This window comes from Thunnus albacares, chromosome 2, assembly GCF_914725855.1.
Source record: "Thunnus albacares chromosome 2, fThuAlb1.1, whole genome shotgun sequence".
NCBI classification, from domain to species: Eukaryota; Metazoa; Chordata; class Actinopteri; order Scombriformes; family Scombridae; genus Thunnus; species Thunnus albacares.
This window is the reverse complement of record NC_058107.1, coordinates 6,606,931-6,630,858: the sequence shown is the minus strand read 5'-3', so window position 1 is coordinate 6,630,858 and position 23,928 is coordinate 6,606,931. Positions and strand designations below refer to the sequence as shown.

The 23,928-nt window shown below is 40.3% G+C and overlaps 1 protein-coding gene and 1 long non-coding RNA gene across 2 annotated transcripts in view; one reads left to right on the top strand and one right to left on the bottom strand.

The window, feature by feature from the left end:
• Positions 1-23,631, top strand: part of LOC122990622 (Golgi phosphoprotein 3) — a 27,844-nt gene extending 4,213 nt beyond the window's left edge. The window contains exons 3-4 of the mRNA XM_044364033.1: positions 17,633-17,747; positions 20,161-23,631. Of these exons, the coding sequence (XP_044219968.1) occupies positions 17,633-17,747; positions 20,161-20,585 (540 nt within the window). The 3' untranslated portion in view covers positions 20,586-23,631. The remainder of the gene's footprint in view (positions 1-17,632; positions 17,748-20,160) is intronic.
• Positions 9,267-23,928, bottom strand: LOC122990633. Its single transcript, XR_006405429.1, has 3 exons — positions 23,918-23,928; positions 11,626-11,633; positions 9,267-9,591 (listed from the first exon to the last, which is right to left on the bottom strand). It is a non-coding gene; the product is annotated as an uncharacterized LOC122990633 (long non-coding RNA).

Here is a 23,928-nt window from a genome sequence, read left to right as displayed (position 1 = left end):
CTCTCTCTCTCTCTTTGTATATATATGGGTCAATTACAAATAAGCCTTTTAAATTTTTTTTTTTTTAATTTTTTTATAATGCCTTAAAAATGTACAGAATACATTTATTTGATGTTGGAAGAGTGGGTTTAAACAAGTCTTAATGGTTGCACAACATTTACAGGGATTTAGTTCAGTTCTAGACTATATTTGCAATTGCACCAGCCAAAAAATGTCAGGTGGTGCAACCAAAAGTTTCTTGAAAAAAAAACACACTTCCTTCTTTTTTTTTAAAGTAATTTTTTTTAGCAAGTATACCTGAGAGTGTCTACTCTGCCTAAAACATTACTATTTTGTGGTTGAGCTGGGCATTAAAAGTATAAATTATATAAATTATAAAATATTATATAAATTATATAAAGTATAGTATACATTTAATTAATATATTTAATGATATACATTTGTATATCTCAGTTTAACATGTTTATTTAATCAAGAAACTACATTCCTTCTGGTTGCACCCCCTGAATTACTGGTTGCGCCACCTGACATTTTCTATTATTTCCCAATTATTCAGGCATCTACTTGGATATGTATTTAACCTTTTGACTTTGCTAGCTAACTCATTCATTCATTTTTACAATACAATAAAGAGTTTTAGACTAAAACAACTTTTTCTTAGTTTTATATTGGTTGTACCACCTGACATGTAAACAGCACAAGTCTAACTATGAAGAGAAAATAGCAATTTTTTAGCAATATATGAGAGAGATTTAGATACCTTTCACTCATCAGTCAAGGTCAGTTGGGATCCTTTAGATGATGCAATATCCTGTTTACTCATCTCTCTCTTCAATTCAAAATAAGTTGTATGAATGCAGTTGCGCCACCCTGACATTTCAGATATACAGATTTCCAGACAAAGTTGTTTTTAATATTCCAAACAATTTAAGAACAATTAAACTATTAAACTTTGTTTATTTGAAAGGTTTTCAATATAAAATTATGCCCCCATATTTATGTTATATTAATTCATATTTTAAATTACATATTTAATACATTTCATATAGTGTTAACTTCCTCGGACGGTTGCGCCACCTGACATTTTGAGGGTTTGAGATGGAAAAACATGAAATATCTATAATTTATATGATAAACTAGAAATATGTTCACTAATAATAACAATAATGATAATAATAAATAGGTTTAATAGAATAAAATGAAGCTTATTATGAATCATTTAAAATTATTTAAAATCAAAGTAGTGCCCTCGGACACAAAACTCTGCATGTCATGTCATTGACCCATATATATATGTGTGTGTGTATATATATATATATATATATATATATATATATATATATATATATATATATATATATATATATATATATATATATATATATATATAAAAATAATGTTACAATGTTGGATGTTCATATTAAATGTGGCCAAAGTATCAAATAATGAGGTAAACATATGTAGAAGTAATTCTTGTGAGCAAAGACCACCGGCCCAAGCTGACGTCAGCTCGTGAGGGATTTCTTTATATGGTCATGTGCTCCACGCAAGTTCACTGCTGCATTCCGCTAACCTTACAACATTTTTCCATTTTTGGGGGGGTTGTCACGATGAGCCATGACTCAAGTCGAGCTGGCGTGCTGTGAGCTGTGAGTGTTTTTTTCCATTATACAGCATGGCAAAGTAAAATAAGTTGTTTACCTGTTGGAGGTGTGTTGGTTGTCTGCAGCTTTTCATTAAACATATCACAGTGGCTGTTTCTGCTTGTACTATTTCTCCCTGAATTGTAACTATGTCCATATCTCAGGGCAGTGTTTCCCATAGCATTGGATTCTGTCTGTGGTGGTAGCTGATGAGGGGGCTTTCTTAATAATTCAATAATACTGTTTATGAGGTACTCCACTGTAAATAGCACACAGCTCTGTACAGCTAACCTTGACAACTCAGCTGTATTTTGACAGTGTTGTGTTAAGAACATAGACTAACTTATCAGAGATAACTTGCAGGGTTTTAGTAAGTATTTTAATGTTTTCTACACTAAAATGTGTTATACAAGTAGCGTAGCTACTTTCAGGAATAGCTCAGTGTGCGGTCAAGAGAGAGCATGTGTGTGGCTGCGCTAACACCGGTCTGTAGCGCACAGATGCAGGGACTAGCCAGAGGATGATCACAGCTTAGAACCAGAGCCAGTGGCGTCTATCATTTTTCCAACCCAGTTTAGATGAAACCACACCCACTTCTGTATGATGAAAGCATCAATATAACAAACTGTCCCAAAATGCATTGCATCTCTTCATACTGTGCTATGGCGCAGATGAGCCAGGTTACAAGCTGTCGTAATTTTCGCTGTAGGACTGTTAATATGCCACTTTATGAAGTTTAAATATTTTTTCAGGTTAGAAAGTAACCATGTACATTCGCAATATGTGGTCGGTTTATCCAAATCACGCCTGTTTGTAAATCTGCTCAGACGTTTTCAGACATGAAAAAAAAGCTCATAAACGACAGTACTTCTTAAGGAAACTTAAGAAGGCAAAATTCCCATCCCAAATTCTTGTTAACTTTTACAGAGGAACAAAAGAAAGCCTCCTGACTAGAAACATCAGAATTTGGCATGGGATGTGCACAGCCCAAGACAGGAAGGCTCTGCAGCAGGTGATTAAAACCGGCCAGAACATCATCGGTGCCCATCTACTGAGCATCAGTGATATTGGTTAGGTGAGGTGCCGGCATAGAGCCCAAAGGATACTAAAAGACAATACCCACCCCAACCACAGCTTGTTTACCCTGCTGCCATATGGCAAGAGATACAGAAATATCCGCTGTAGTACCACCAGACTACAGAGCAGTTTCTTTCCTCAGGCTGTGAGACTCCTCAATTCATCCTCTGCACTCATAAAAAGTAGTTTTATTTTAATGACTTATTATTTATTAATCCATTTATATAATTTCTGTTTTTGTGAGTAGCATTAAAGGACTACAAACTACATTTCGTTATACAATCTTGTGTGGTAAAATGATAATAAATTAATCTTGAATTTTGAATGTGAAGAGCTGCTGGCTGAGTGAGACCAGCTGGTCATCTCAGCTGTTAGCAGCCCGACTCCTAAGATGATCGGCCAGTCAACACATTGTCGTTCCGGGGAGAACGTGATCTGATCAACTGATCTGTGCAGCTCTTTGGAGATTTACCACTGGCTCTCCGCAGCATTTTGATATATGATATAATTCCTTTTGGAATATAAATGTTGGTCTCACAGATGAAATCTAAAAGTTGTAGGTGCCACATTAGTTTGTCTGAATGTAAAGTGAAGCCTCCTGTTTTTACTGGACAGAACAACAGCGCTGCCTCTAGGGCTCTATATGTACAGATGTCACCACATTTCAATAAATATAAATGTATTAAAATGAACAGATCAGTCTGTATTACATTTTATTTTATTTTATTAAGCGTCCTCGTCCTCAGAAGTTTGTACTGTGATAAAATAATCTCAAATCAAAGCTCCACTAACACTCTTTTTCTCACAAAAAAAAAATCTTATTGACAGAGAGATGTAGTAAGTAATGTTTTATTAAACCAAAGTAAATTAATGTGCCAATTAAGGATTAATAAGATATGGGATATGGATGTCAGTATGGTCCAGTGTTTCCCCCATAATAGTACAGGCCTGACGGGCCCCCAGGCCACTGAGAACCCCTGTCAGGCCAAAAAAATATTTTGTAATGCCAAAAATAATGCCAAACATCCATTCATTCGGAAATCAATAGCGTTTGGGAGCCACTGTACAACTCTGTTTTGAGTCGTGAGTTAACCTCTGTGTTGTTGCCGAGGAAACTCTTGGTAGTGTAGCTCCTTTTTAAGGAACAGGACAGTGCATAAAATGTGGCGTAGCTGGTGAGGGCGTGGTTGAGTGAGCGAGCGAGTGGCAGAAAAGTGATGGTATGCCGGAGCACAGGAAAAGGTTAGCAGTAAGGTGTCAATCTGGCAGTAAATGTACAGTACAGACTACAGTGTGTCAGTTAATAAATGTTGCAGCTTGTCAAGACCAAGAAAAGTCATGTCTGTTTCCCCAACTGCTGGAAAAGTGGAGGGGGTTAGCCCCAAAGGTAGCAACAATTGGTTAGGCCGTATTCAGACTAAATCAGGCAGTGTGGTGTTCAGCCGCAGGGTTGAGCGGAAGTGTGTGGGGTTGTGGGCGTGTTTATTTATGCTCTAGAGCGTAACCGCTGTGAAACAATCAGAAAATAAAGTTTTATTGATCTGATTCACCAGCTGGTGCTGGTGCTCTCTATCTCTTTCTCTCTCTCTCTCTCTCTCTCTCTCTCTCTCTCTCTCTCTCTCTCTCTCTCTCTCTCTCTCTCTCTCTCTCTCTCGTCTTTTTTAAAATGAGTTGGGAAGTTGACAGCACAGTCTACTTTACTTTTAACGTTATCAAACAAAGAGAAATGTCCTCCCCTCCTAGTAACGTGTTTTTACTCCCCCATGGCAGAGTTTACAGCTCTGATCAGTCTGATCTCTGGCTGTGATTGGCCACTGCAGCCTTCAGCCGCAGTGACGTTGGGTTGCATTTCTCCAAAAGTTGACTCTGGCTCAACTTTCCAGCCGCAGTCCGGTGTGGTGCTGCAGCGGCCAAAACGGCCACAGCTTAAACGCACTACCCCCATTCAAATGAATGGGATTTTGTCTGAATATGGCCTTAGCCTAACCTGCAGACTCTAAACAGAGAAATAGAAAACGGAGGAATATGACCCCTGGGCACTGCTGCTAGGCCAAAGCAATCAACCTAGGGGAAACAGTGGTCAGTGGTGTAAGTATGAGTGATGAATGTGAGTGTATATGCTGTAAGATGTGAAACAAGGTATAAAGATAACATAGGACAGCAGAACTAAACCAAACCTAAAACGGGTGGTTATAGAGAAAAGATGAGAGAGGGCTGCCTCAGCAGCAGCAGCATGGCAGAGAGAGAATGGACTAACATACCCAGCTCTCTTATATTGCAATCAGGATGAGTTGATTCACGTCATCCTCCTAGAAAAATATAAAAGTCAAAAGGTAACTAAGCTCAGTTTTTAAACTTATAAGCTGTTAATATGAAGGAAAGTTGATTTTCAATTCCCCTCTGCCCCGTCTAATCCCTCTCCTTAGAGGCAGGACATTGAGAGAGGGCTAAGGGGGCAAGAGGACTGTCAAAACCCAATGTCCTGCCTCTGAGGAGAGGGATAAGAGGGGGTAGAGGGGCGTCAAAACCCAATGTCGTGTCTCCGAGGAGAGGGATGAGAGGGGGTAGAGTTCCTTAGTGTTTTTTGGCAAGGGTGGTGTTCAAAGCCACTGATGAACTCTGTGAAAGCTGTGACATTTCACAGGACGCCCAGCTGAAAGACGCCTCTTTGAGCCAGCACCTGACTGCCTGTGTGCCACAGCAGTAGGCTGGCAGCCAATCATCGGGCCTTGAAGTCTGGAAGTCCACCTTAATGTGGCAGCCCTTTTGCTGGTCAGGCTGCTGGACTTCCTGAAAATGTGAATGGCTGACAGCAGTTTGGAGGGGTTGGTCTTCAGGAGGTGGTACTGCTTAGCCATTCCCACTAGCCCAGCAGTGACGAAGGGATTCTGTCCATCTTTTCAAATCCTCCATCATGTCCTCTACAAGAGAGACATCACTTGAATGTGTGATATCTAAGAAGGAAATAAGTTTGAATGATATGTTTATCTTTAAATTTCAAGTTGGCATTATAGGAACTGTCCATTGCTCTCCACTGAAGCTATGAATGCTAGAATATGTGTTCGTATAGCATCTTTCTAGTCTTCCAACCACTCAAAGTGCTTTCACACTATGTGTCACATTCACCCATTCCCACACACATTCATACCCACTCTACCTCCTGAGCCACAGCCTCCCCCCTTCATATGAACTGTTGTTCTAGATAGGAGAAGTTATTTGAAACAATCTTACCGTGTAAGTAGACATCTTTGTTTTCAAAAGCACCAAATCACATGTGAATATAAACTTACACACTCACAGCTCACCTTCTTGTGGCTTATCAGCAGCAGCACTTGTGAAGGGTTGGGTCTGTTGTCCTGTCAGTACACCTGTGAAGAGTAGTAGATGCTAGTATTAAATCAATTATTAACATTTCTCAAACTGCCCATTTTCTGATGTAATGGTACGAGGCAGAGAAAAGTCTAGCTAGAGACTTGATAAGTCAGACATGTTGGTTACTGTAACAGCTTTAAGGCTTTATGAGAATAATACAATAAAATACTGTACGCTTGTGCTACATATGTAGAACACATATTAAGTAACAGTGAGGTCTCCAAAATGTCTCATGTAACATATTGCTGGTCAGCTGAAATGTTCATAATTAACCATAATTAAGTTCTTGCAGTTGCTGTTGCTCCTGAGGCATAGTGCTTGGTTCAGTGGTGGCTCCTATAGATATAAAGAAATATATCCATTCTGTGTGTCTCAGGGGTGAACAGTAATTGAACAGAACTACTTTGTTGCTTTACTTAAGTACTACTATATTTTGTATTAGTAATTTTACTGCAGCACTTTGTCCACTATTCAGTTCTTACAAAATGTATGGAAATTAGGACAAGGGGCCATTGGTGTAAAATGTAGTGCTGTTAAAACAGAATCTTGGCAGAAAATATATTTCCTCATTTTTTTTACTATTATTGAAATTACTGTTGTTTATTACTTACCCGTAAATGACTGATATGCCGGCTGAGTAAGCCTTGGGGGTTGTAAGAAGCCCAAAGAGATTGTTTCTGTAAAACATTAGAAGGATCAACATTAACCATGGTCCGGTGGTCCTTGACCCCTAAATTATACAGTGTGGCCACTAAAAACACAGCATTGGTGGCCCCAATAAACATTACTTGCACTGGCCACCAAATTCAGTGGCCTGATTGGCCACTTGAAATGAAATTAAGTGTCTTTCCCTTATTGGGTAATTTAAACTGGAAATGTTGGGAGTCTTACTATCACAGTTATTGTGAAAATATTGGCTTTACTTCTCGATGTTAGTTTTAACAGTTCTGCTCTCTTCTCTGGACTTGTCGGACAAACAGCTGTAGATTTTAGCCACTGCTGCCTGGTGTTTGCATGACGCCCCAGTTTGTCCTGCAGGGCACGAACACAGCTCCAACTCCATGTCCACAACATAGGTTTGCCTGAACCCCTCCACCATGAACTTCTTCTCCTCAGTCTATTTAAAACATAAGTAATACAAGGGGCAGTATATTTGGTGTGTGTGCATATAGATTCCTCTGTGATATAGATTCCTCTGTGACAAACCTGTAGGATGTCAACTAATGACAGCTGTTATGATCCATTACCTGCTGAAAATGCGAATCTTGGGGAAGGAATCTGTATCTCTAGAATGATTCCCAGCGTCCAAGGGCACCATCAACAATGCGTGTCTCCATTGTTTCCCCTATAATTTTACAGGCCTGGTGGACCGCCAGGCCAACAAGAACCCACGCTAGACCAAAAAATATTTGTTTAAATACGAAAAATAATGCCAAATGCCCATTTATTTGGAAATCAATAGCATTTAGGAGCCTCTGAGCAGCGCTGTTTTGTGAGTCAACGTCTGTGTCGTTGCCTGGGAAACTCCTGGTAGCGTATCTCCTTTAAAGTAATAGAGCAGTGTGTAAGCGAGTGAGTGGTTAAGTGAAAGAGCGAGCGGCAGAAAAGTGATGGTGAATGCGAGCAGAGAAAAAGGTTAGCAGTAAATTGTCAATCTGTAAGTGAAGTAGTGTCTGTAAATGTACAGTACAGGCTACAGTGTGTCACTTAACAAATGCTGCAGCTTCTCAAGACTGAGAAAAGTTTTGTTCTTTCCCCATCTGCTGGAAAAGTGAAGGGGGTTAGCCCAGAAGTTAGCAACAATGGGTGAGCCTAACTGGACAAAGATAAACAGAGAAATAGAAAACGGAGAAATGTATGGCTGCTAAGATCGCTCCCTGCCAGGCCAAAGCAGTCAACATAGGGGAAATACTGGTGTCTTGAGCCTCCAGCCTTGATGTCAGGAGGGTGAAGAGCTGTGGAGGATTGAAGGCCTTCGTCCTCTACAGTATTTTGTCCTTGAGGACACACATTGTTGCTTCCGCAAAATTGTTGGTATTGTTTTGTCTGGTGAGAAGACTGCCTCTGTAACTGAGTGCTGGACAACTACCCTATGGTTGTACAGCCATTCCATGTGCTTCAGGTATTTTTCAAACCTGCAATTGATAAAAAAAAAAACCAAATGCACAAAACATGGGAAATGCACATACATCAAAAATGTAGTGGTTTTAATAGCTCCAGCCCTTCAGAAATGGTCTGCTCATCCTCCGACTGGCAGAGGAGAATGCCCAGCGGGAGGCCACCAGCACAGCTGTGGATCAGGAAGAGAAACACTCTGCAGTTCTCCCTGTCCATATTCCCTGAGAAATCTAAGAAGCACAGCTCCCCACTGTTCTTGAGTTGTTGCACTTTCTTCATCAAGGGAGAACACACAGCAACAAGAGGAGCTCCCTGGGAAGATGTGTCCATTAGGGCACAGCTGTCCTTGCACTTCTTGTTGTTGCTCTCCACTTGATTTTGTAGTGCTGCAAACATGGTTGGACCACTTTGAATGCCATACTCCTCCCGACACACCTTGTGGAACAGTCTAGGAAATACATTAACTTAGTTGGTATGGGTGTTTCTTACATACTGCAGAAAATTGTAATTCCATTCACTGAATATGTTATACTATTTCATTGCATTGTGACAAATATAGTGGGTAGTAGTTATCTTGACTTTTTTTCCCAATGTGATGCCCACATTTGCACATAGGGCAGGTCGGGGCAAATCTCCATGTTGGCAGATGCATACACAAATTTCCGTCCATATTCCATTTGGAGATCTTGTTTAAGTACCGCCAGAGCAGATGTGGGGGTGGTGCCAATTTCAAATAGCCCTGTCAGGACTTCTGTTTCTTTCCCCCAACATCTCGGTGGCGGATGGCGTCCGCAACATACAGGTGGTAATTGTGCCTATTGACTATTCGTACCTCAAACAGGAAATCAGATGTGGGTCTTCAATCCTATAACATATATCTATATATCTATATCTATCTATATATCTATATATATATATCTATCTATCATCTATCTAATCTATCTATCTATCTATATGTGTGTGTGTGTGTGTGTGTGTGTGTATATATATATATATATATATATATATATATATATATATATATATATATATATATATATATATATATATAGCATTTTAGCTTGACAGCAGATTCTTAGATGCTCTGCTGCTGATTGCAGCTTTCACATTCACCCTTTGCTGACATTTGTAACTTGCCTGAGCAAAATATAGTAGATTTACTGCAGTATTGGCCAAAGGAAAAAGGTCCACTAAGAAGTTGCTTTAGGAAATTTCGACACCAGAACTCTTACTCCAACCTTGGTCGGGTAATATCCACCCTCCATGTCACCCCTGACAACCCCTTCAACAGTGTCACCCACTCCTTGGCCTATGGCAAGTGGCATCAAAACCAACGTGGTCTCCCAATGAATCCACCTCTTCATAATGGCAGACGTGGTACCTGAACATCTAACAAACTACTATTAATTAAAATCCACACACATAATAAAACTGTCTGCCTTCACATATATCTCATACCCATATCTTAGATATCTGATATTCAAGAAAAATGACAACACTATCAACTACCATACCAACACAGTCACTATTATGGAGAATGACTATGACAGTATTAGGAAAAATAAAACATCTGAGTGATATGTAGGCTAAGCAGTGTTCTGACAAAATGATCTAATACTGTAAGCTAATACAATGAATTAATGAATGATGTTCCTCATAGTAAGTTACTAAGTGACTGATATTGTCAGGTACCTTCAACTGCATGTACTTCTCTATGTTGTCCTGTTGTCCTGAACACGCACAAAGACCAGGTCTGAAATAAAAGCAAAAAAACATTAACAAAACCATCACAATGCAGCAGGCCCAACTTAGCGACATCATTAATTTATTAGCTACGAACAGTACTAGGTTAAACGTCTCTATTAGGCCGTATTCAGACCAAATCAGGCGGTGTGGCGAAAATGCCAGTCCTCCCATTCATTTGAATTGGGGTAGTGTGTTTCAGCTGTGGCTGTTTTGGCTGCTGCGGTGCCACACTGGACTGCGGCCGGAATGTTGAGCCAGAGTTAACTTTTGGAGAAACGCAACCTGACGTCACTGCGGCTGAAGGCTGTGGTAGCCAATCACAGCGGGAGATCAGACTGCTCAGAGTTGTAAACTCTGCCACCAGGGAGTACAAAGACATTACTAGGACAAGGGGAGGACATTTCTCTCTGTGTGATAATGTTAAAAGTTAAGTTTAAATTTTCTGTTGGCTTCCCAACTCATTTAAAAAAAAGACGAGAGAAAGAACTGAAAGCACCAGCGAGAAAGAGAGAGCAGCTATGGTCGAGCGATCTTGAAAGTGAATGAAGAGAGGGAGCCCTGTTAGTGAGAAAGCCAGTGAGTCAGATCAAGAAAACGTTATTTTCTGGTTGTTTCACAGCTGTTATGTTCTAGAGCCCAAATAAACATGCCCACAACCCCACACACCTGCGCTCGACCCAGCGGCTGAACGCTGCACTGCCTGATTTGGTCTGAATACAGCTTTAAGCCCATATACCATATAAGCCCACTTGCAACTTCTGAGGCAAATAAAAAAGAAAACGTTTGTTTTTTTGATGTGTGAGGTTTCTTCCAATGAAGCTGCTTGTTACATAAATTACACTTTTTATTGTAAGTCAATCATATTTGTCAGTATTGCGTTATCGAAGCACATGTGTTACATGTGCCTGCTGATCCCAGAAGAAGATGCAAAAAAACTTTTAGGAATGCACGATATTATTGGCATGTCATCAGTATCGGCCGATATAAGCTCTAAAATGAAATATCGGCATCAGCCGAAATGAACATTTTCTGCCGATTATGAGAGGCCAATTTGTTGCCTTCTCCTCCGCCGCATAACTGTGCTTCCCTCCACAGACTGTTTCACCCTGACGGTCCCGGTGCTTCCTCCGCATGCTCCACTTCACTCAGCTGCACCAGCTGCTTCTTCTAGCAGAGGCTAGCTGGCTGTGCTTCCCTCCAGCCATTCTGCTGCCAATAACGCTCCACTAGCCTCTCAGCTAACGTTAGCCCTGGCTCTCCGTGTAGATCCAACTAGAGCAATCGAGCCCCGGTTTGTTATTCAGGTTAAAGTGGGAAGAAGCAGTGGGTCTGACAGGCAGCTTGAGTGATGTGGAGCCTGCGGAGGAAGCACCGGGACCGTAAGGGTAAAGAGTCCGCGGAGGTGCTGCTATGTTCGGCTGCACAGACAGGAAACACTTCGGCTGACAGGATGTACCAGTCTGTTGCTCTGTTTGGGGAAAAAATCTTCTTCTTTTTGGTTTATAATGGCGGTTGGCAACCAGCGCATTAGGTGCTTTACTGCCACCTTCTGCTCTGGAGTGTGGACCAGAGATTAAATCCTACATGTTAATCCTGTCTGTCTAATGAACTCAATGAAAACTCTACTGCTCCACCCACTTGGCAGGTTCATTAAAGTTTTAATACTGACCTCCTGAACTCCAGTCTTCCTAAGTTCTTCCTTCATATATTGTCTTTCTTGATCATACTTAGTACAATCTATGATTGCATGTGTAATAGTCTCCTCAGCCAGCTGGAAAAAAATATGTGCATATATCGGTATCGGTATCAGCAATAGGCCACAATGAGTTGGAAATATCGGCATATCAGCAAAAAATCCAATATCGTGCATCCCTAAAAACTTTGGTGATTTTGGTACCCTCAGAAGATACCATGTTTTGCCTATTTTTATTCTTGTTTTTGGTAAATACTCATTTGTTATCAAAATTTAAGTGATTAGTGGTTTGAATAAGACAAATGTTAGAATATTAACTTGAATTAGAAATATTTTGAAATCAAAATATGAGTTTTAGCATGCTGGAAAACAACTAGACAACATGCTGCATCAATACAGTAGCTGCACAGTATGGTTCATTGCAATGACATAAAGCATGATAAGCATGTATAGTTTACATTTACATATAGTTTACATATAGCTTACATTATTATACTATTAAATAGTATTAAATGTGTATGTTTATCTTTATTTTTTTAATTAACATTTTTACCTGGTGGGCTTAAAGGGGACGCTACAAAAAAATCACACTGTCGGGGGTGGAAGTAAATGAGTATAGCTAATTACTTCTCTGCATAATAAATTTATACTTTTCGTGTTAGAGCACCATGTATAGATTTATTTCGTAAAGTTTTTTTAATGTTAGGTGCATGGAATCAAATATGTTGTCTTTTAACCATAAATTCACCGATGTTCCCTTTAAGCTCACCTGCTCCCATTAAGCCCATTTGAATGTGTTTCAATGGGGATTTTCTCCCTTATGACGTTTGAACCATTTTCTTCCCCAATTTTGACCTCACATGATGAATCAGCTCCATAATTCAGATAACTAATACCCATATTTAAATATCAGTGATATTGCATAGGTCAGTTCATCCTGGATAGGCCTATATTCTATCCTGACATAAGCAATAATTTTGAATCTTTACTTTTCAGATGAGGTTGCTGGTTGGGGCGGATGGTGATCTTCCTGGGGACTGTGATGTCATCAATACATTTACTGATGTAACCGTAGACGGCTGACACATAGTCCTCCAGTTCAACCCTGCCATGTTGGTGCAGCTTCTCTGAATATCTTCCAGTTGATTTGCTCAAAGCAGTTCTGAAGCATGGGAACAGCTGTATTGGACCACACAGTGATGTTCTTCTGTGTGGACTTATTGTGTCTGAGCACAGGACGATGAGCAGGAATCAGCATGATAGAAATGTGGTCAGAGAAGCCCAGATGGGGACAGGGCACTGCTCTGTATGCCTCACGTCTGTTAGTGTACACCCGGTCTAGCGTGTTGTTTCCCTTTGTTGCTGTGGAGACATGCTCATAGAACTGAAGCAGAGTGTCTGTCAGCTGAGCGTGGTTAAAGTCCCCTGCTACCATGAAGAATGCCTTCAGATGCTTGTTCTGGAGCTCACAGATGTGGTCATATAGCTCCCCAAGAGCCACGTTAGCATTAGCACTTGGGGGAACATACACAGTCACAATGAACACAACTATAAACTCCCGTGGCAGATAGTGTGGCCAGCACTCAGCATCAGATATTCCACTGCTTTGGAACAATGGCTGCTTACCAGAGAACAGTGGGTACACTAATGCTTATTGATGTATCAATCAATCAATCAATCAGTCAATCAATTTTTATTTATATAGCACCAAATCACAACAAAAGTCATCTCAGGGCACTCTTCACACAGAGCAGGTCAAGACCATACTCTTTAATTTACAGAGACCCAACAATTCCCCCATGAGCAAGCACTTGGCGACAGCGGTCAGGAAAAACTCCCCTTTAACGGGTAGAAACCTCAAGCAGAACCCGGCTCTAGGTGGGCGTCCATCCGCTTTGACCAGTTGGGTTGAGTGAGAGAAAGAAAGGGAGGGGGGCAGAATAGCAACAATCACAACAACGACAACAGCAGCAGCCAGGGAAGGATGCCAACAGGACAGTGAAGGACCATGAAGGCTCGGCTCGGAAGCCAGGGTTTCCTGCGAGAGGAGAAAGCACAAAAAAAACTCTGGGGAAGAAGGAAAGTTAGTGGCATGCATTGATGTTACATGAATGCATGTGGAACTGAATGCAGGTGGAGAGGAGGAGGAGGAGAGAGGAGCTCAGTGCATCATGGGAAGTCCCCCAGCAGTCAAGGCCTATAGCAGCATACCTAAGGGCTGATCCAAGGTGAGCCTGGTCGGCCCTAACTATAAGCTTTATCAAAAAGGAAAGTTTTAAGCCTACTCTTAAACATAGAGAGGGTGTCTGCACCCCGGACCGAATCTGGAGGATGGTTCCACAGGAGAGGAGCCTGATAGCTGAAGGCTCTGCCTCCCGTTCTGCTTTTAAAGACTGTAGGAACCACCAGTAAACCTGCATTCTGGGAGCGCAGTGTTCTAGTGGGATAATACGGTACTATGAGCCAATGAGAAGCCAATGTAGTGAAGCTAAAATGGGAGAAATGTGATCTCTTTTTCTAGTTTTAATCAGTACACGTGCAGCTGCATTCTGGTTCAGCTGGAGAGTCTTTAGAGACTTGTTAGAGTAGCCTGATAATAAGGAATTGCAATAAGCCAGCCTAGAAGTAACAAATGCGTGGACTAGTTTTTCTGCATCTTTTTGGGACAGGATGTGCCTGATTTTTGCGATATTACGTAAGTGAAAAAAGGCAGTCCTTGAGATTTGATTTATGTGGGAGTTATATATATCATATCCTGATCAAAGATAACTCCCAGATTCCTTACGGTGGTGCTGGAGGCCAGGGTAATGCCATCCAGAGTAGCTATATCATTAGATAATGTGTTTCTAAGGTGTTTAGGGCTAAGCACAATAATTTCAGTTTTATCTGAGTTTAGTAGTAGAAAATTGCAGGTCATCCAGGTCTTTATGTCCTTAAGGCATGCTTGGAGTTTGTTTAACTGATTGGTTTCATCAGGCTTCATTGATAAATATAATTGGGTATCATCTGCATAACAATGAAAATTTATGGAGTGTTTCCTAATAATATTACTTAAAGGAAGCATATACAAGGTGAACAGAATTGGTCCAAGTACAGAACCTTGTGGAGCTCCGTGTCTAACTTTTGCCTTCATGGAGGATTCATCATTAACATGTACAAACTGAAATTGGTCTGATAAATAGGACTGAAACCAGCTTAATGCTGTGTCAATTAATTCTTCCAGTCTCTGCAAAAGGATTTGATGGTCAATTGTGTCGAATGCGGCACTAAGATCTAACAGGACAAGTATGGAGACAAATCCTTTGTCCGATGCAGTTAGGAGGTCATTTGTGACCTTCACCAGTGCTGTCTCTGTGCTATGATGTGCTCTAAATCCTGACTGAAAATCCTCAAATAAACTATTGTTATGTAGAAAGTCACGTAACTGATTAGAGACTGCTTTCTCAAGGATCTTAGAGAGAAATGGAAGGTTAGATATAGGTCTATAATTGGCTAAAACACCTGAATCAAGAGTAGGCTTCTTAAGAAGAGGTTTAATTACAGCTACTTTAAAGGACTGTGGTACATAGCTTGTTACTAAAGACAGATTGATCATATCTAGTAAGGAAGTGCTAACTAAGGGTAAGGCTTCCTTAAGCATACTAGTTTGGATGGGGTCTAAGAGACAGGTTGATGGTTTGGCTGAACAAATCATTGAAGTTAGTTCAGGAAAGTTGACTGGAGAAAAACAGTCCATATGTATGTCAAGATTTACAGCTGTTTCTAAGGTGCCTGTGTTTGGGGAGAAAATGGTGCCTGTTGTGGGAAGGAGGTGGTTAATTTTGCCTCTAATAGTTAGAAATTTATCATTAAAGAAGCTCATAAAGTCATTACTACTGAGAACTATAGGAATACATGGATCAATAGAGTTATGACTCTTTGTCAGCCTGGCCAAAGTGCTGAAAAGGAACCTAGGGCTGTTTTTATTCTCCTCTATTAATGCTGAGTAATAGGTGGCTCTGGCATTACAGAGGGTCTTCCCATGTTTTAAGACTATCTTGCCAGACTAAGCGAGATTCTTCCACTTTGATGGAACGCCAAATCCTCTCTGATTTTTGCGATGTTTGCTTTAATTTGTGGGTTTGGGAGTTATACCACGGAGCTAACCTCTTTTGTTTTATTATCTTCCTTTTTAAGGGGGCGATGGAGTCGATTGTTATTCGTAATGAGCCTGCAACACTATCAACAAGATTATCAATTTAGGAGGGACTAAAGTTAACATAAGAGTCCTCTGTAGTATTGAGACATGGCATTGAATTCGGTACTGATGGAATTGCTTCCTTAAATGTATCTAAAACACTATCAGATAGACATCTAGTGAGGACATTTTTGTCCAATCGTGTGAAATCCAGTAATAGGAATTCAAAAGTTATTAAAAATGATCTAATAAAATAGGATTTTGTGGAAAAATTATTAAATGCAACTTCAATCCCATAAGTCAGAACAAGGTCTAGGGTGTGGTTAAGACAGTGAGTGGGATTATTTACACACTGAGAGAAGCCAGTTGAGTCTAATAATGAGATAAATGCAGTACTGAGACTATCATTATTGACGTCCACATGAATATCAAAATCACCTACTATAATTACTTAATCTGTACTAAGGACTAAGTTTGATTAAAAACTCTGAGAATTCAGATAGGAATTCAGAGTACGGGCCAGCCATATTTCTAGATATCAGAGCAGCTCCATCCAACGTGGGATGTATGCCGTCTCTCCTAACCAGACCAGGTCTTCCCCAGAAAGTCTGCCAATTATCTATGAAGCCCACATCGTTTGCTGGACACCACCTCGACAGCCAGCGGTTGAATTGTAACATGTGGCTATACATGTCATCACTGGTCAGATTAGGCAGCGGTCCACAGAAAATTACGGAGTCCGACATTGTTTTTGCAAATGTACACACCGGCTCAACATTAATTTTGGTGACCTCCGATTGGCGTAATCGGGAGTTGTTGCCGCCGACATGGATGACAATCGTACCATATTTACGTTTGTAGGCACCAAGTCCTCCTCCGTGGGTTTCCCCTGACAGCTCATTGCGGTTGGCTCGGAAGAAGAGTAGACCCTTGATCTGGTAAGCTGCGTCAGGCATGTTGTTGTTTAGCCGTGTCTCTGTAAGCAGAAGTGCGCAGCATTTCCTTATCTCCTTGTACCTGCTCAATTGGAGTCTCATTAAGTCTATTTTGTTATCCAGCGAGCAGATATTTGCCAGAAAAAGTGTTGGCAAAGCGGGTCTGTTGGTAGCTTCCAGCCTGGCTAGCAGGCTGACTCGCTTGCCCCTTTTCTGCCTCTGGGCACACCACTTCCTCCTTCCTCTCAGCCGGTGTGTTTCCCTTCTCTAGCCCACTGTTCTCAGGAGCCTCTATCTGCCTAATGCTACCTTGAGCTCTCATTTAATCACCACACTGGGATTCATGAGTTGAAGTAGTTCAGAAAAACAGTACTTCACCGTGTATCCTGTGTTATTAAGTACAACCGACGGTAGCTGAGAAGCCACTGCACTGCTGCACGCTGCCATGTTTTCCGCTGTTTTCCATAAACTGATTATGTGGGGGTTTTGGACTGTTGGTCGGACAAAACAAAACATTTAAAGGATTCAGCCTGGGCTTCTTGGAAAATGATGGGTATTTTTCTCAATTTTCTGATGTTTTTTATAGACCAAACAATTAATCAGAAAAAGTAACTTAATCAGTAAGTAAATCAATAATGAAAATTGATTTTAGTTACAGGCCTAGTTGAGTGAGTGGGTGGACTACAAAGCAGACAGTGTACAAAAGTTGTAAGCAGTTTCAATGTCTGATGTGACTGGGAACGTCAATCAACCATGTGAGCACAGCCTCTATTCATTAAAATAAAAGCATCATTTCACGTCTATTTCAGCAGCTGTCCTCTGATAACTACACTTTGTAATTGGCTGTCATCATTCTGTATTTTCTTTGCAGGTGATTTGTAAGTCAGATGCTCCAACAGGTGACGTGCTCCTGGATGAAGCCCTAAAACACATCAAAGACACCCAACCACCAGAGACTGTGCAGAGCTGGATCGAACTGCTCAGTGGTGAGTTCAGCCCCGCACTGGTGGTGTATCTGTGATGAGATATATAAACAAAACTGACCCATTGTGCTTCGCTCTGTTGGTACCCAACTTAATGTTGAACTATACATCATGTGGTTTGAAAATGCAGGTTGTTTAAAAGTGTATGTCTGCAATTACTGCACAGGCTGTGAGTGCCATTTGTATGAAATTAAAATTGAAAGTTTTGTCCACAAACTGCAACAGAGGCTGATGTTAATATATTTTGGGATAACTTTGATTTTTGATTAGGTTGACACACCCAGTTTTAAACTAGGAATCTGTCAGTATGCTGTCAGACTTGTGCCAACAACAATAAACCAAAAAATGTGTAGTAGTCTTTTTTTTTGACCAAAAAATACCAGGAACTGAGGAGTCCTAGAGTTTAACAGGGAGCTAAATATCCTTTTTGCACTGTTTGTATTTCCCCTGAATCTGATACGACAGGGTTCTCGCAAATCCTAAAAGAGTCTTATAAAACAATATAGAAGATGCTGAAGACAGTTAGCCAGGGGTTCTCAGAGAAGACACATTACCGTTTATTATTTCTGATAGACAGTTCCTACAATCTGGACAGTAATGTTTTAGTGCAGAGCCAAGCACTGACACACTGTATGTGGACAGAGTGAAGGAGAGGAGTGGACTTTTCAATTTGGTAATCACTCAGGTGGTGTTTCCTACAAGATAGCGAAAGTGGATGGAAGGTTAGTAGATATACTATATGTCCACAACTGCTGAGCTAGCTGACATGTATGTGTCTTAATGGGTATTATATACTATACTGTGAGTGAGAGAATGAGCAAGATTACCAGACTTACTTTGTTGTACGTTATCTAATGTCAATTTACTACATTCACTACCGGCTTATCCTGCATGTTTTAAACTAGTGTAGTGTCATAAGGTATCATACAATATTAAACTTGGAAATAACAACAAAAAAAGTGCTTAAATGGGTGCTTGGGGGATTGGTATTGGAATAGGACTATTTGTTTTGTCCTTGGTCTAGACTCAGACTCAGGCTCATTTGGACTCTCTTTACTTAAAATTGGTGTGTTAAGTCTAGACTGGGGTGGTTTTGACAGTTTGTATGTGCATTAGGACAGGGGAAATTATTCAATATTATTATTTGCTGAGTGGAATCCTATCATTATATGATCATACCGCATTATTGTAATACAGAATATTGTCAAATGAACAATTCCAAGCAAATTGTAATTAAAATTTTAAATCAATGTTTATTTTTTTACAGTAGAGTTTTATCTAATGTAAAGCAACAGTGGGATACAGTTAATTGCATTATCCATTAATTTGATTACTTTATGTGATTTTACATATGATTGATACATGGAGATAGAAAAATATCCAGAAAAATGTCCGTATTATTGTGACATTGCTGCCAAACATATGGCTCAGCCCTAACGTGCATTTGTTTTGCTGTGGAAAGGGTAATACATTTTCTATTAGGGCTGGGCGACATAACCAAAATCTCATATCCCAATATAGGTAACTTCATATGATAACGATATCTATCCCAGTATAGCACATTTTAATCCCCCTCTCAGTGCCGGTGGGGCTGAGCCCTCCTCGTGTGCGCAGCGAGGCAGGAAAGACAAACAGCAGTGGAGAGTTGGAGAGTTTAAAACAACTAAACTTGTTATGTTACTGTAAGTGCAATAAAAGCTTTGTGAGTAAAAAGCCAAGAAGAGTAATTTATCAATTTAATCTGTGCAAAAGTTGGACAGACTCCAAATGATGAAAAATATTGCCGTAAAGAGTGTGATTTGTGCCACAACGATATAAAAGATAGAGTATAATATGCAATGATAGACATTTTTCTCTTGTCACATGATATATATCATCATATTGCACAGCCCTATTTTCTATGTTTAGGTCTTAAAAAGGTCTTAAAACACATTACATTTGTGTGAGGCAACCCTGTGTGAAGATAAGTAGTATTGACTGATAAAAGATCAAACAGTAACAGCTCTGTTTTGAGATGCAGTTTTTGCATATGACAAAGCAACTACAGAGTTTTTTTGTTGTAGTTTACAGTGGTTGAATGGAAGTCAAAAGGCAGACATACAGAGGTGGAACAGGTGACGGAAAATAGCATAACACCCAACTCTCAAGAAGCAATGATCCACTGAGACTATAACTCTCATCTTTTCCTAGCAGCTTTAGTGAGTATGTTATACCACTCAGTTGGTTTGAAAGATGATGTCTCCATCTACAGTGGATGTTAGTCCACATCTACCACTGTAGTGTGTGCAGTTACTGAGATACTGGCACTGACTCTGTTCTTTCTGTGGTCTTTGCCATAGCATGTGGTTATACATGTAGATGTACACATCTTTTTGTGACAGCATTAACTGTCTTATTTTTATTGGCTTGTCTTTAGGAGAGACGTGGAACCCCCTGAAGCTTCATTATCAACTGCGGAACGTCCGTGAGCGGCTGGCAAAAAACTTGGTGGAAAAAGGTGTCCTCACCACTGAGAAGCAGAACTTCCTGCTTTTTGATATGACCACACATCCTCTGACCAACAACAACATCAAGCAGCGCCTCATCAAGAAGGTCCAGGAGGCTGTACTGGAAAAGTGGGTGAATGACCCTCATCGAATGGACAAGCGGTTGCTTGCACTCATCTTCTTAGCCCATTCCTCTGACGTCCTGGAAAATGCCTTCGCCCCGCTGCTAGACGACCAATATGACCTGGCCATGAAGAGAGTGCGGCAGTTGCTGGAACTGGAGCCTGAGGGGGAGTGCATGAAGGCCAGTACCAACGAGTTGTTGTGGGCTGTGGTAGCTGCCTTCACCAAATGAGGCTACCACAAAGAGGACAGCAAGCAGTTGTGGCATTCAAGTGGCATTGTACACTGGGGCACTGACCTTAACATGGTAACTTGACTGACTTGCATTCCGTGCCTGGACTTTTGGAATGGGCTGCACTCTTTTCTCACCCCTCCCCTTCCCTAATTTTCTTTTCCTTCCAGATAACTGTACTTCATGTCCCCCCCCCCCCGTCATTTATGTGTTCACTTTTGCTAAAAAAATACTAAGTCTCATGGAACTTTGAATGAAGTGGTTGGTGATGAAGCCAGAATCAAGATGTCGATACATGTCTGCTTTCTTTTGGGTATATCTTTCAGACACACCTACGAGGTATGTATGGTGCAGGTTGCTCTAGGTACCATCCTGACACATGTACAAACCATTTACAGGGCATGAAAGGAATGAAAGGTTAGCTGATGATTCTGAAAAGTCAAATCTTCTACCAAATGTGATTGAAGTGTATGGATATGAAGTATTTGGTGTCACAGCCTTCTTTGACTTTCATATTAAGCACAGGGAGACATCTAATGCGGTTATATCCAAAAGTGTGAGTCAACTAATAGAATTAGAATTTCAACTCAGTTGATGCCTCTTATTCCATCCCATCTATCCATCGTATGTATATACCTGCCTATCCTGTGCAGGGGGCAGGGGAATCCCAGCCCACACTCTAGGCAAGAGGTGGGGTACATCCCAGTAAATCACGGGGCTGACACATCGTGACGGGGCACTTGGAGAAAATCCAAATCCCACAAAGAAAGACCCCATCTGCCTGCCGGATTCGAATAAGGATTTTTTTGCCGTGAGGTGACAGTGCTGACTACTGAGCCACCGTGCTGCCAAACATTCCATCCCTTCTGGCCTAATGTGTGGAAGATCATTCATTTTGTCAACAGGACTGGGTCTAAGTCTGGACATGCATGGTAGCTTCCTGAGACAACATATAGGCCTTCCTTCCCAGGTAAATCCGAGGAAGATGGAGTGCTGATTTGTTTTAGTTTCCTTGTTGGTTAGGTAGACATCAGCCCTGTTCAATATTTTGGAAACACTTAAAAAATGAAAAGCAAAAATCTGGTGAACATCATTAGACAGACTTGTTAAGGGCGTGGTGTAAAAAGATAGTACTGGAATTACACAAATCGCTAAATTCTGCAAACACTTAGAAATACAAAGAGTGATGGAGGAAACAATTAAATACTTAATATACAAAATATTAATGAACCTCTCTGTCATAATTAATTGAAAACAGGTCTCAGTGGTTTGTGGCCAAAAATGTGTAGTAATCTTTTTTTTTTTAATTATAACAACATATTAGTTTTGGTGGAGGATTGTTTCTCATCTAGATACACTGTCATGTGTACAGGTCTAATGTAAGTTAGGGTACATTCTGGAATCTAGTCTGAATGGTAACAGTTGAAAGCTTAAGTATCGTAGTCTGGATCCAGTGCCATGATTTTCCATTTTTGCCTGTATCTCCTTGATAAAAAGTGTAATATATTGGACTGGCAGTCTGCCAGCTAACACCGTGAACACTGGGGTAAAATGGCTCTTTGCACGAGTGGCTGTTGAGAATCAAACTGAAATATTTTAGTAGAAGAAACAAACTCAGGAAAGCGGACCCAATCAATGCCAGTTACTTTTTATTAGCAGAATTCAAATACACATAGTTTTCACTTATTAGTGACTTTAAATAGAAACACAAATTAAGTAATCCACAGGGTTTAACACAGCTTGGGCTTGGTTTACAAATGATTGAATACATTCAAGTCATTCACTCTAGACATTTAGTGATGTACACTAATCTGAAGATGAATGTGAATTCCATCTCTATCCCCAGTACAGCCAGAGGTCCAGAATGTGTGTGTTTAGTTGCTTAAAAAAAAATTGGATCAGACAAGCTGCTACCACAGCTCTCTCAAACATGAAAAAATAAAGTGCAACAATATCCCAAATGGCCTCATTTACATTATTACATTCATATATATTTTCTCCATTTAAACATACAAAAAACCCCAGAAATGTTTAAATATGGAGTTTTTACTGATTGCGCAGTGACTCCACACAAGATCTGAAAAGTCCTGCCCTTGTAGTGGAGGTTGGAACCCCAATCTATTGTCAGCTAATCAAATCTCTGAGTCAACTTGTTGACCAGCTGGGTAGTCCACTTAGAACAGACAGCTTCAGAGCTGTTGGACGGTGTATTTTGTTAATGGAGCTAGGCTAGCAGTTTCCCCCTCCTCCAGTCTTTGTGCTTAGCTAGGCTAAACATATTCCAGACTCATCACTGTATTGGATGCGTGGAGTTGAAAGTGTTATTGATCTTCTCATGTGAGCATGGTCTTGATGGCAAGCAACTGCATTTCTTAAACTGTCATCGATGCTTTAATGTGCAGACAGTCTTACTCTCAGAATAAATCCATTGTATTTAGCAAACATTTGTAAAAATCTGATGGATTATGTAACACGCTCACCAAAGTCTGACCAGAAGAATCAAAATATGGGCCCACATTCCATAAGTTGATGTATATACGTGTGCAGCAGCTTAATAGTCTGGCACATTAGACATTTTTATTACAATTGTACTATCTGCTATCTCAAATCTGTGGTTCAGCTGCTTTCAGAATGTTGGACATTGTGCTTAAAACATTCAAAGCCTTTTCATCGCCAACCGTATCTTGCTCTTAATTTCATATTGCCTCAATTTTATGAATTTTATTTTCACATTTGTTTAACTGTTCTCTGTTTTAACAAAACTTTTGCTACTCATCCTCATGGATGTTGTGAAAGACTTTGCTTTACTACAGATAGCCTCTTTCTGATCTTGTATGTAGCAAAAAAGCAGGGAGTGATTAGTCAGTGATTGTGGGGGAAGATGAGAGGTGACCAAGAGGTTTATGCATCAGAAAATCACCTCAAATTGTGGAGTGAATATGAGAGATTATATATGTTATCTAAATAAAGGGACCTCTAGTCTGTGTACTTTTCTTGACCCTAGAAAATAAACCAAGAGCTTTGAAGTGCCTAATCATACAACTGATTTAACTTTTTAGTGTTTTTCTGAGTTGTAATGGCAACTTGTTTTCCACTTGGACACATTATTTTTATTGTGGAATACAAATACTAGGCTGTACTTTAATGAGAATGATTTCACGCTGAAAGAAGCCACACTTACCCTGGCATATGGTGTGATGGATTTCTCCCCTCTCCAGACTGTATTTTTTTTTTTTGCACACATTGAATCCCAGTGGATGTAATGACAGTTTATTAAAAATGTCTCTACAGACAGAATACCAAATTAATAAATTAGAAGTGTAAGTTCTCACTTGCTTTAGTA